General features: G+C 42.8%; 1 protein-coding gene across 2 annotated transcripts in view; it reads left to right on the plus strand.

Annotated features, from left to right (window-relative positions):
• The window catches only part of Fyco1 (FYVE and coiled-coil domain autophagy adaptor 1), a 64,850-nt gene that overhangs the window by 15,586 nt on the left and 36,406 nt on the right, over positions 1 to 12,858 (plus strand). For both annotated transcript variants that reach the window (XM_051201324.1, XM_051201333.1), the window contains exons 2-7: positions 3 to 153; positions 2,824 to 2,930; positions 4,411 to 4,536; positions 8,649 to 8,755; positions 10,073 to 10,216; positions 12,506 to 12,596. In XM_051201324.1, the coding sequence (XP_051057281.1) occupies positions 99 to 153; positions 2,824 to 2,930; positions 4,411 to 4,536; positions 8,649 to 8,755; positions 10,073 to 10,216; positions 12,506 to 12,596 (630 nt within the window). In that variant the 5' untranslated portion in view covers positions 3 to 98. The remainder of the gene's footprint in view (positions 1 to 2; positions 154 to 2,823; positions 2,931 to 4,410; positions 4,537 to 8,648; positions 8,756 to 10,072; positions 10,217 to 12,505; positions 12,597 to 12,858) is intronic.

Below are 12,858 nucleotides of genomic sequence, written 5' to 3' on the forward strand. Positions count from 1 at the left end.
AGGTACCACCATGGAGTCTGACCTCTGCTGACTGGCAGCCACACAGCACTGAAGGGATAGCCTGCTGTGGGCCTACACATCCAAGAAGAGGGGACGCCATGGCTTCTAGCAGCACTGAGACCCAGCTCCAGAGGATCATCCGTGATCTACAAGGTCTGGTTGGTGTGGCTAGTGAACTAACTGGCCTTGGTCTTAAGGAACGTGGGCCTGTGCCCTGGCTGCTGATAGTCAGGATTCAGCCCTTTCTTCTTTGTTTATGTACAGTATGCGTCCTGTTGAAATATTTGGCTCTCGGATGTCCAGCCTCTGTGCAGCTGGGAGGGCTTGCCTCATGCTCCTCTCAGAGCAGCACAGCCAGTTTGTGAATAAAATCAAACATCACTGAAAGTGCTTCAGGCTGCCTCGTTAACTTTTGGGGAAAGCACCGCCACCCCTTGTTGGGCTTTGGCGAGCTTGGCTTTTAGGGAAAGGAAAATTCTCCTCTCTTCAAGCAGGAAGGCAGGTGAGGTACTTGCGGGTTTCGCGTTGCATCTCCCCGCACCAGCCAGCCCCAGCCACTGGTGGCCATCACCCCATCCATTTTAGTGCCAGGCCTGCTACCTGTGGGCTTCCTGGGAGAGCTAATTGGGTCTGTAGCACTTCCCCATTGGAGAAGAGCTAGATAGACCTTGACAGGCTTCCAGCATTTCTGTGAACTGCAGAAACCCAAGTTTTACCCTTTTAGATGACTTCCCAAGGCCCAGCCTTTAGTAGGTCTCTCATCCCCAACTCTGCCAGGCCAACACGTTTGCCATAAAGGTCATAGTGACGCTTCCCCGACAGCCCGAAAGCCCAGGTTCCTGACTGCTTGGACTAGACAGACCAGTAAAGATCTTATAGTAAAGGCTATTAGTCTGGGATGGCCCCAGTACAGTTCCCAGTCTGCATCAGCAATCTAAAGCTAACAATGTCCAGCTCATTTTCTCAGATTTGCCCTTTATAGCGCCTTGGGGCCTCTCAATACTGATGCATGTCGAATGTTCCAGGTTTCTTATTTTGTTTGATTTTATAATATTTTGTAATATTTTTGAATATGTTGGAATTTTGGAACACTTTACGGTTGAACATTGGTAATTTAAAATTCTGATAAATGAAATACACCAAAATGCAAACCTTTTTGAGTCGTATATTTTACGGTGTTCCGTGTTCATGGGAAAGACATTGCTGGGTATGCATGTTACTGATAACCTGTGGAATCTTCTTGTTTGGTCCTATGAGATAGGTGCCATTGCTGCTGTCATTTTGCAGTGAAGGAAATCGGCGCAGTGGAGTATCTCGACTTTGTTACTGTCACAGAACCAGTACAGAACAAAGCTTGGGAACAAAGCTTGTGACCGCGTTAGACTTCCAACTAAAGTGTTTAGTGTTTTGAAAATAAATGACAGTTTGGGAAGATCTGTGTTTGCCATTGGCCTTTAGAAGTTTCACCACAAAATAGTCTTTTCTACGTCACAGTGGCTGGTTTTCGAGGAAAGCCTTATGAATCTGTATTAGCTTCACAGAAATCTCACAGTAGTCTCGAGACCTACATCCTGTTATCAAACTCAACCTACAAACGAGGGGAGCAAACTGCTCACTGGAGCGGTAAAGGGACCGATGTCTGCTTAGAGCTCTGCTGTTTGCCAACAGGATCTTAGAATGAGTCTCTGGCCCCTGTATCCTTTCTGTAAAATGGGGGTGATAATAAGAGATTTTCTGGATTCCGTGTTGTATTTAATGTTTTTGTCTTGTCTCAGTGCTGAAACTAGAATTCATATTACATAAGATCTTATCTTAGGCTTATTGAAATAAGGCAGACACTCCATTAATGAAAAAAAAATACATGTAAAGAAAGGTCTGACCCCTCTTAGGCACCCAGTTAACAGAAACAGATATTGTTGTCATTGTTACTGTTAATTTTACTTGCTGATGCTCTTAAACCTGTATTTAACCTGTGCTAATAGGATTGTAGTAAATGCTATAGTCTGTGCTAGAAGTTTGGCTCCTGCTGTTGAAGAGAAATGAGACCTTTTTAGAGTCTAGTGACAGGTGATTAGGTTATGACCACCCTGAAAAGAGCTCGATGCTGGTTTCACAGAGTGGTCTTTTACATATAGTTTAATTCCTATGGGGGCAAGTTATGAAAGGGAACGTCACACTATTAAATGCCAGATGCCACCATTTAGGGCCTTCAAAATTGATGCCTTGTTTTTAGGTGTGTTTAGTTAAACAACGAATCATTGCAGAGAAAGTGTTGCCTTATTTTTTTTTTTTTTAACACATCGAATATGAATCCCAATTCCAGGGCTGCTAAAATGTTAAATACTTTTTTTTTTTTTTTTTACTTTGTGATTACCCAGAATTAGGTGTCTTGTTATCACAAAACAGACTTTACAGGCCATTTTCTTGCCCTTCACTGTGCCAAGTCTGTTTGATTAATCTGCATAGCAACCATTTGTTGGCTGGCTGTGTACACATAATACTAGCTTGGTGGTGGATACACAGGGATGCATTTTAAAAGTACGCCGAGTCAGCAAGCTGTTGCAGTGCCTGTGGGCTCGTGGTGCATTTTGACTCTACTACCTGAAGTTATATCACCTGAATATATATTTACCAGTCCCGTGCGTGTGTTTCTGAGTTGACCGTCACTGACGACTTACCCTTGTACCCTTGTACTTCCTGGTGTTATTTCTGCTTCCTCAGACTTTCTTTCCAGCACCTCTAAGATGCATACTAACTAAAGTTAGAATGTAAGTAGGCAGATAATGTCTCTCTGGTCACGTGTTCCTGCTTGCTGTCTTAAAGATGCAGTGACAGAACTAAGCAATGAGTTCAAGGAAGGAGGAGAGCCGATCACAGATGACAGCACCAGCTTGCACAAGTTTTCTTATAAACTTGAGTATCTTCTGCAAGTAAGTGGCATTTGTCATGTGTTGGCACGGTTGTGTCTTGTTCCCCATTTGAGCGACTCCGTCAGTTTCCAGGATGTGGTTCAGAAAGTACAATGGAGCAGTTCAGCCCTTGTGGTGAGACTAAAGAGTTAAAGCAGTCCCAAGAGCTCAGTCCTCCCAAGTGAGTTCTGGGAACTAAGAGCATTCCTCTGAGATTTAAGCCTTCTTAACTGTGAGGAAGGGTTACTCACACCCTGTGAGAACTTGCTGAACACTTTAGTGTCTCACCCTTACAGATTCAATATATGTACATGGCCAGGCATAGAGGCGGTTTCCAAGAGTGCAGACCCTGGAAGATCATCCAAGGCACATTTCAGAGCCTTGCTCCTCGTGCATGGTTACTGTGGAGCTGGCTATTTCTGAATCCAGGGTTAGTCGAGAAAACGTTCTTTTAACATTTTCATGGTGTGTGTAACTTTTGTGTCTGCTTAACTTGACCCAGACAACTCTGCTGATTGGGAAGTACATACTTTTGAAATAGGCAGGAAAGAAATGGACCTGTAATCATTTTACCACAGTCGTGTGAGGCATCACTGTTCTGGGTTTTGTTTTGTGTTGCCTAGATTTGATAGTAGCACGTGTGAATCTTGCTCCACAACCAGGGAGAAATTCTATAAATGGTATAGAAAGATGCCTACCAAACTTTACGGTATCACATCCTAGAAATGAAGATAGGCATGGAAGGACTCAACCTTATGTCTCCAGCTGGCTGTTTGATACTAGGTGGTTATGATGGTTTGCTTTCTGTTTTGGTTTTAGATTTTTACCTTTTCCAGTTCAGCCCATTTTGATTTTGAATTTGAAAGTAATCAACACTCACATTAATTTGGCTTTTTTGTGTGTTTATTTTAAGATAGCATTGACTCTTGAGAGTTGAGGAATGGATAAAATGTCATTGCCTTAGTTCCCTAAGTTACAGCACAGTTAATACTCTGAATGTTAACATAAGACTCTTCATTTGAATTTCCTTATCATATTGGAGGTTTTCCACCAAAACATAAACCCTTCTTCTTCTTCTTTCCTTTATATACTTCCCTTTTCTCCTTCCCGCCTTCCTTTCTCCCTCTTTTCCTACCTTCCTTCCTTTCTTTTTCTATTAATCAATCAAACTAGCTTGCTATACTGGAACTACAACTCAGGCTTTGTATATGCTAGGGAAGTACCAAGAGATAAACCTTTTGGGATAACTATTATTCCTAAGTCTTACCAGTTATATGACCTTGAGCTGGTATTTACTAGCCTCTGTTACCACATCTAAAGTTTGTAAACCAAAACGCTATTGTTTTGAAATTAACATATTCTTATTTGCTAATAAATTAAAGTAGACCATCAAGAGGCCTCCCTCAATGCCTGTCCCCAGGAAGCTAGTAATATTTATTGTGTTAATGGAACATTAACAGCAGTGGGCTCAGACCTCCTCTCTGTTCCTCTCTTTGCCCAGTTTGATCAGAAGGAGAAGACTAGCCTCCTGGGTAGCAAGAAAGACTACTGGGATTACTTCTGTGCCTGCCTAGCCAAGGTGAAGGGAGCAAATGATGGGATCCGATTTGTCAGGTCCATCTCTGAGGTGAGTGAAGCCATGAAGGGAAGGACCACCTGTCTTCCACTGGCCTGCCTGAAGCTTCTTTATGGACACCTCTTCTACAAATAGCAAGATATCGTATGAAGTCTATATATACAAGAAATCCAGTCCAGGAAGAACACTGGACTAAGCAGAAATGGGACATGTCCTAAATGTTACTACTGGGCTATCCACATTACAAAATCTCTGTTGATGCACCCTTTGAAATCGCTTCCCTTTAAATAAAAAAAAAAAAAAAGAAATCATTTTCTTTAGAGTTGCTAAGTCAGAGGGCTTGCATGACAGGTTTTTAAGTAAACCCATTGGCCACCAAATCTGATGACCAAAGTTTCATTCCTAGAACTCACATTGTTGATAGAGAGAACAGACTCCTGCAAGTTGACCTCCCTACTTACATATGCCATGACACATATACAACCTGGCAAGTGTGCGCGCACACACACACACACACTAAATAAATGAATAAATAAATAAATGTAAACCAGAAAGATTTTTAGAGTTTCTAGGCTACTTTTCCAGCAGTTTGCTCAGGAAACAGATTTGAAGTGAGGAGAGTAAGTAACTTCCTACATCTAGTTCGGCTCTCGAGGGAAGGCTGAATGCTCTGACTTTGTGTTACTAGAGACTTCTAAAGAAACATAAATATACCACACCCTTCTTCCTTTGTGGATCCTTATTTGCAATCCTGTGTTGAGACCTTTGTGGCAATTTCTTTATCATTTATCTTGGCTGCTTTATGCCAGAAGCTAGAAGGCTCTGTGTTGATGCCCATAGCAGAGTCTGCTCAGCACACCATATTGTGAGTGCCTAAACCTTAAATGGTTTCCTTCATACCACTCTCCCATCCCCATTCCCAATGACTCTCTCCTTCTCTCATCAGCCCAATCAACCCAGAAGTGAAGCACACATATATGGAGAGCAAGTGAACCCAAAATTGGGAAAAGGTTAGGAAAGTTTGTGCATTTTTTTCTTGTCAGCATCTCTTACAAGTATGGAATCATTTAAAATCAGCACACAGGCTCTTTGGCTTGCCTCAAAGGCCACAGTGTTAGAGTGTTGGGTGTTCTAGCAATAGCACTCACAGGAATACCAACTAGAGCCAGGGTATTTCTTCTTACAGATGGAAACAGTATAAACACATTGACATGTAGGCCTCAGTGATTTCTACCAGCTGCCCCCTTCTGACTCTGGGCAAATGAGGAAAGATGGCAGTTCTGAAGTGTTTGTCCTGCATGTATCTTTAATGTCAGTGTGGTGTGGGTTGGTCTTGTGAGGTTGGTGAGAAACTCAAGTTCATTATATCAGCACTGAAGCCTTCAGTTTTATGACTTTGTACAAGTGAAGTCTAACAGTAAGTTAGTCTTCATTCCTAGGATCATGACGTGTTTTCTAAAACAATTGACTTTTTAGCTATTTCTCCTCTCTTCATAATGCATTCAGACCTTTCGAGGCCATGCAGATAGACTTTGAAGAAGTTAAGGGTTTTGTGTGCTGGCTCTGGCTTGCTCATGCAGGTTTTAGTGATTTCCCGTGGGGCCTAGGTGTTTAACTATGGTTGAAAACTCTGTTCTGTCTTGCAATGTCACTAGGTGGGAAAACTGCTGGATATTCAGTTACCCCAGTACTTTGTGCTCTTTGGGTCTTCAAGTGTAACAAGAATTTAATGGGTCAGAAGCATTTGTAGGACTCCTCTGGGCCTTTGGGGCAGAAGATAGCCACTTGGGCTAACATATGTGAACATTCTAGTGAGCCACTTACAGGGGCTCAAAATGGATTCTGCACAGTGGTCTGGTTTAAAGCAGAGACGATCCACATTCCTTGCAGGTGTCCTGTCCTAAGCTACTGTCGTATGCCTTTTCAACATGGTGTCTATGGGATGCTAAGAAAACCAGGAATTGAGTGATGAAAGCTGGCCTATGATCCAAAGGAAAAAAAAAGTGTTTAAAGGTGGTATGTAGTTACTTTCACTTGCAGTACAAAGGATATACTCCTTTTCCTGAAGGACATTTTTTTAAAAAAAATCCCTTTAAAGTAAGTATAGCTAGCTCCCTTACGTAATCTACTGTTCAGCTAATGAGCTCACGCTCAAATGTTAGCATTTAAGAAGTTTCCTGTCATGAAGGAGGAATAAGGACTCACTCCTCCTTCCCTGAGAATTTGCAGACAAGAGTGGTTTTGTGGGCAGAGGTCTGATTAACTTCTACCGTTATTCCAGCTTTTGGGTGTGTGGGTAGGCACCCTACCTAGTTTGTTCTTGGCTGCTCAGATGTTCCCATTGTCCCCACCGAGCACTCTGTTCTCACCTCGCTCATCAGAGAAGGAAGTGTTTGTACATGGATGTTGCCATGCAGGTAGTCCTCTAAGCATCTGTTGAGATAACTGTTTGGAAGCATCCCTTAGTGCTTACTATCAAGTCAGTCTTCTGCCCACCTCCGTTTCAGCCATTGTGGCTATGCATGGAGAAATGTCTTATGGCTTCCATAGTTTATGAGGTTTCGTGTCCTTTAAAATCACCTCATAGTATATTACTTCTTTGAGTCATCAGTAAGAAATGACTCAGAGAAAGAAATACCTCCGAGTTAAAGGCGTTAACTGCTCCTGGGATGTTTACAGCAGCATCAGTGTGCCAGAGCCTTGGTGTGCCACAGCCTTCCTGTCTCAATCTAGGGCATCGTAACGTAGTAGAGAATAGTAAGACCCTCTTTTGACTAAACTACTGTCATCCCTCTCCTACCACATTCTGATCTTTAAGGGGGTGAGAGGGTGTTGGCTCTGCTTCCTCTACTCAAATCCAGAGCGTGTGCCCATAGATACCTATGGTAGATTCAGTGTGTTTTGAATGCCTGGCTGTTTCTAGGGCTGATAGTGTTAATTTTCAAACCTCTCAAATGTCCTCTGTGGCACTTCACATTTTCCACTTGTCTTGGCTGCCATTTGCCCACAGCTTGTAGGGTCCTTCCTGCATTGCAGCCCCGTTGCAGAGTCTGCCCGTGACTAAAGCTCAGGTGGATCCCTTCACGCTTTTATATGGCTTTGCCATCAAAGTCATTGTAGAGTTCTGGACACTTGGGCTTCTCTATGACATCTACTCCCGAGTGACAGAACTTCCTGGAAAACCCTATTCTCATCCATAGCGCATCGATTCAGTGCAGTGAGTTGGCTTGTCTGGAGAGAAACCAGCCCAATAAGGAAAGCAGGAACAGGTACATGAAGGTTTGATGGAGACAAAGGAGACTGTTAAGCATCCCTCTGTGTCTGTTTCTCCTATTGATGGGCTGGTTGGCCAGATAGGAAATGACATAGCTGGGCAGACTTGGGATATAAGCAAGGACAAACAGGAAATCGCTCCCTTCTCTGTGGAGACGCTGAGTAGTAATCATGTAGCAGGAAAAGGAGTTGCAGGTCGGGCATTCTCCAGTAAACCAAGACCATGTAGAATACATGGATTAGTAGAAATGGGTTAACAATTAAGACAGAGCTAGGCAACAGCTTTATAACTAACATAGCATCCCTGTGTTCATTTGGGGCAAGGGCCGTGGGACCAGATGGGCCAGAAAACCCACACGTGCAGAGCTCCTCTTACACGACTCCACTCTCTCTGTCCTTCCCCTTTTCTACGTATGTCCCAACCAAGCCACTGAGGCCTCTCTCTCCCTGAGCCTGGCCCCCTAGTACCTTTAGCCTAGCGCCACTCAAGTTTACCATCCCTACCTCTTACAGTTTCTATGTGAGAAGCCATTCAGTTACGTTCAGGGTTCACGCCTTACTCCAGATTAAATCAAGGAGTTTCTGTCTGACTCAGAGATTCTGATAGGAAGAAGAGCAAGAGGACTCCACTCAAGGTTCAGGTGTTTGATTCTCCTCCACATACCTCTCTTCACATGTTTGCTGCAGAGTATTCTCAGGTAGAGGCCTGTGGTAAGCCCACCCACTTCAGGCTTCGCTCTAGAGTGACAGAGCCAGATGTTCCGTGTCCTTTGAAGAGTATGAGGGCTGCTAGTGTCAAGAGTAAGGTTGGATGGCATGCTTTGTCCTGTTTTGTGGCCTTTGCTAATCCTTCACAAGGAGGTGTTCACCTCAATGTAATCTGTTTTCAGCTCCGAACGTCTCTGGGGAAAGGCAGAGCTTTCATCCGCTACTCTTTGGTGCACCAGAGGCTGGCAGACACTTTGCAGCAGTGCTTCATGAACACTAAAGTGACCAGGTAATTACGAGACTGTGCCGGGCTTAACCCGGCACTGATGAACAGGAATTATGCCAGACAAACCAGAATACCAGTGGCAGGTGCCTCCAGTTTCTTCCACAGCCATTCTTCTTGGTCCTCCCTACCAGTCTTTGAGCGTGTAGGGTAAAAGTGGTAAAGAAGGGGAAATACTACCTTTCTCTGGTTCTCTCATGTGCTCGACTGCGGCACTAGAGCTTAGAGCCAGTGCTCTTAAGTCCTGATGCCACGTCTTTTCCTGATGGGTGGTGGCTCATTGGAGCCAGCGTTCCGTTGCTTCCCACAAGGATTGCCTGTTTGGTCCTCATTTACTCAGCCTGGACCCCCACCTACCACAGAGCCACCAGCATGTCACGGCTCCTTGGAGACCTTAGGGCAACTGCTGTGAATCCAGGTTGCCCATATGTCAGCCTCATAAGTGCTGCAGCCTCACCAGGAAACAGTAAGAGAGGGAGAGGGCTGGGCCTGAGTGAGTAAATGTAAGGGAGCATCAGATTAGGAGCTGCCCAGCATTCCTTTGCTATTTCTGCTACGCCTCTCCCTAGATATTTGAGTCAATGAAAGGAAGGACTTCTGAATTTAAAAATAACAAGCGAATGCTTAGCTTTATTTTGTTGCCTTTGAGGCTGATTACATTCTTACACAGGTGACAGGCTTGTGAGTTAAAAACATTTGCACATTTGATTTGAAGAGTATATTTTATGTATTTGGTAAAGACTGCCATAAACAGCTCAGTATCACAGACCGCAAATATGAGCCAAGTAATTCTTTAGACTTACTAGTACTATCTTTTTAACTTTCTTATTGCTTCCTGTGAAGTGGATAAACCACAATAATAACGTGCATATAACATTTCTAGATAGACATTTGTCCCTTGGCTTTAATGACTGAACAGAAGTTAGAAGTGATCCCAGTGTGTCTTGTTGGATTCTACGAAAGGAATAAAAGCTGAGGTTATCTTCCACAAAGGAATTGTCCTGTCTCCTACAGTTACACTTTCTTGGCAAGTCATTAAGATTTAAATATCTCAGATTCTTTGGAGGAAAAAAGATGTCATGTAAATAATAAACATCCAGATAATTGCAACAGTTTCTTTGAGGCAAAGAAAGCTTATTTGAGAACCTATGGTTAGTTCAGCAGTGAAAGATAAAATGGTTTGCTTATTTTTTTTTTATTTTTTTTTTAGTAACATGAGTTACTGGATTTGATGAGGTGGAACCATACAGGACGGTCTTGTGTACATTCATTCTTGCTTATCCTTGTTTCTCCTCAATTCACGCAATGTATGTTTTTCTGCAGTGACTGGTATTATGCAAGAAGCCCCTTTCTGAAGCCAAAGCTGAGCTCTGACATTGTGGGTCAACTATATGAGCTGACTGAGGTTCAGTTTGATCTAGCATCAAGAGGCTACGACCTGGATGCCGCCTGGCCAACATTTGCCAGGTATTCTGGGGGAACTGCTTACTTTAAAAAGTTAAAGAAAGAGATGTTCACTGAATTTCATATAGCTTCACAACTCTTTTTCTGCCGTCCCCATTTGTTTATTCAGTTATCTCAGTATTGACTTGTGAGGCGTTTTGTTTTGTTTTGTTTTTTGTTTGTTTGTTTGTTTGTTTTGTCGTGGTGGGTTTTTGTTTTTGTTTGGGGAGGATTGTTTTATTCTGTTGTTGTTCAGTGGATTATAGTCTGTCATTTTTGAGCTTCATTTACCCAATGGGAGACCTTTCAGACTGATACTTAGTTTCTTTCTTCTATATGATACATTCTTTTTTTTTTTTTCTCTAACTAAGGCCCCACCTTTCTGCTGTCTTTTTCCTTCTTCCTTTCTAGAAGTAAGCACAGCACTATGGTTGAGGCATGTCAGTAGCAAGGATTTGTTTTCAATATATACATACATACATACATACATACATACATACATATATATAATCCATAAATATTTTATGATGATGTGTACATTATATATAATTTAAAAATGTTACACAGTGAATCATGAGAAAGCTGCTATTTCGTCCTTGCCTTTTCTTGCCGTTTCACATTGTTTAGTTTTATTTGTGTTTACACTTGTGGTTCTGTGGCCGTAGGGTACAAGCAAGAATGTGAAGTAAAGTGGCCCATCTCTTTATATATCCTGTGACAGATCTCATGCAGGAGTAGTTGTGGTACACACTGTTTATTTCACAAGCTCAAAATGTTTACAGCCTAGCAGACCCATGGTGTAGAACATTCTGCTGTGTAAGTGACCATAACCAGGTGTGGCATCCTGGTGGAGTTAGGCGTCTTCCATCTTCCACAGTGATAATGTACCAAGAGTATAGTTGCTCTGTCCAGTGTGTCCATATGAAGTGCAGTCATATGGCCATGTTGTAGACGAGCCTCTCAGTACAGTAGGACTTTAAAAAAAAAAAAAAATCTAGGTTGAATGCTGTTTCGTCCTTTTTTGCAAATAGACTGTGTGGCAGGAACCTAAAACTCAAAGAAACGACTAAAAATTGGAAAATGTATTTCCTGGGATTTTTTTTTTTTTTTTTGGACAATAAAAGGAAGCTGTAGTATTTAGATTCATTTGTTTGTGTGCGTATACGTGTGTGTGTGTGTGCATGTGCATAGATATCAAAGGAGGGCCCCATTTATCCTCTATTACTCTACACCTATTTTTTTAAGGCAAGGTGTCTTCCTGAAGCTGAACTCAGAACACCCACATGATCTCCCTGTCTCTCCCTCTCTTGGAGATGGGACTTCAGGGTGTCTGGGTTACCTGGTTTGTTACGTAGGTGCTGGGATCCCCAACCCCAGTCTCCATGCTTGTATAGCAAGCACTCTTTAACTTGCTAGTCTATCTCTAACCCCCTTAGCATGAAGTTTAAACTTCAGCAATGTAGCTTAATGCCTCAAGTCCATGGGGATCTGCTCTTCAGAGAGAAGTGTGGTTTCCTCTTTGTGTCCATCTAAGAAAGAGTACTCCTGCATTCGTCCATCTGTTATTGTAATGGAAAACCTGAGGCAGACCAACTTTATAAAGGAAAAACATTTCTAGTCTGGGGATGTGGCTCAGCAGTTAAGAGTGCTTCCTGCTTTTCCAGTGGACCCAGGTTCAAACCCCAGAACCCATGTCAGGCAGCTCACCTACCACTGTAGCTTCAGCGAATATGGTCTCCTCTTCTGCCCCCCCCCATACATATACCACACATAAAAATAAATCTCTAAATTAAAGAAAATAGTCTGAAAGTTTTCCTTTTAGGGGGAAATAAAGAAGGTGGCTTGTTTAGTTCACAGTTTTTGAAGCTGAAGGCCTGGGCATCATGGCCCAAGCTCTGGCAACGTCATCCCTTGACTATCATTTCAGAGTAGTGTCATGTGGAGAGGAGGCGGGGTGTATTTTATGCAGAAGTAAGAGATCACATGTCCCAAATAGTAAGACAGGCTGGAATCCCATAGTGCCTTCAGAAAGCATACCCCCAGTTGATCTAAGGGCGTATATTAGCCACATTTTTTAAAGGTTCCACCATCTCTCGGTATGACCATTCACCATTCTAAGGACCAACATATGAACCCTCTAGTAGACATATTCAAACGATATCCAGGCCATATCCTCCTACTACCTGGTTGCCTAGTAACTAGTAACTGTTAGCACCACTGTCTCTGTGTGTGTGTGTGTGTGTGTGTGTGTGCGCCTGAGTGTGTGTTGTTTTCTTATCTGAATACAACTGTGTCTGTTTTGTGGCTCTACAGGAGAACACTGGCCACTGGCTCTTCTGCTTACATATGGAAACCCCCCAGCCGAAGCTCCAGCATGAGCAGTTTAGTGAGCAACTACTTGCAGGTAATGTCAGGAAGGTTGGGGTTAGTACCCTGTTAGGGTGACCAGGGTATGTCTTTTCCCCTAGCAACTCAAGGGTAATCTTTTCAAATACTTGTTCTTCTAATCAGAGTGATATAACCCCTTAAACTATATCCTCTATGCCCTGGAATTTAGGTTTTTATAGCCAGATAAAAGTTAGATCCTTTTAAAACTGAACTCTTAAAATGCTTTTAAAGTATCTTACAAGATACATGTTAGCACTGAAGTTAGAATTGACCCTGCC

The sequence above is a fragment of the Phodopus roborovskii genome, unplaced genomic scaffold (genome assembly GCF_943737965.1).
Source record: "Phodopus roborovskii unplaced genomic scaffold, PHOROB, whole genome shotgun sequence".
Lineage (NCBI taxonomy): Eukaryota > Metazoa > Chordata > Mammalia > Rodentia > Cricetidae > Phodopus > Phodopus roborovskii.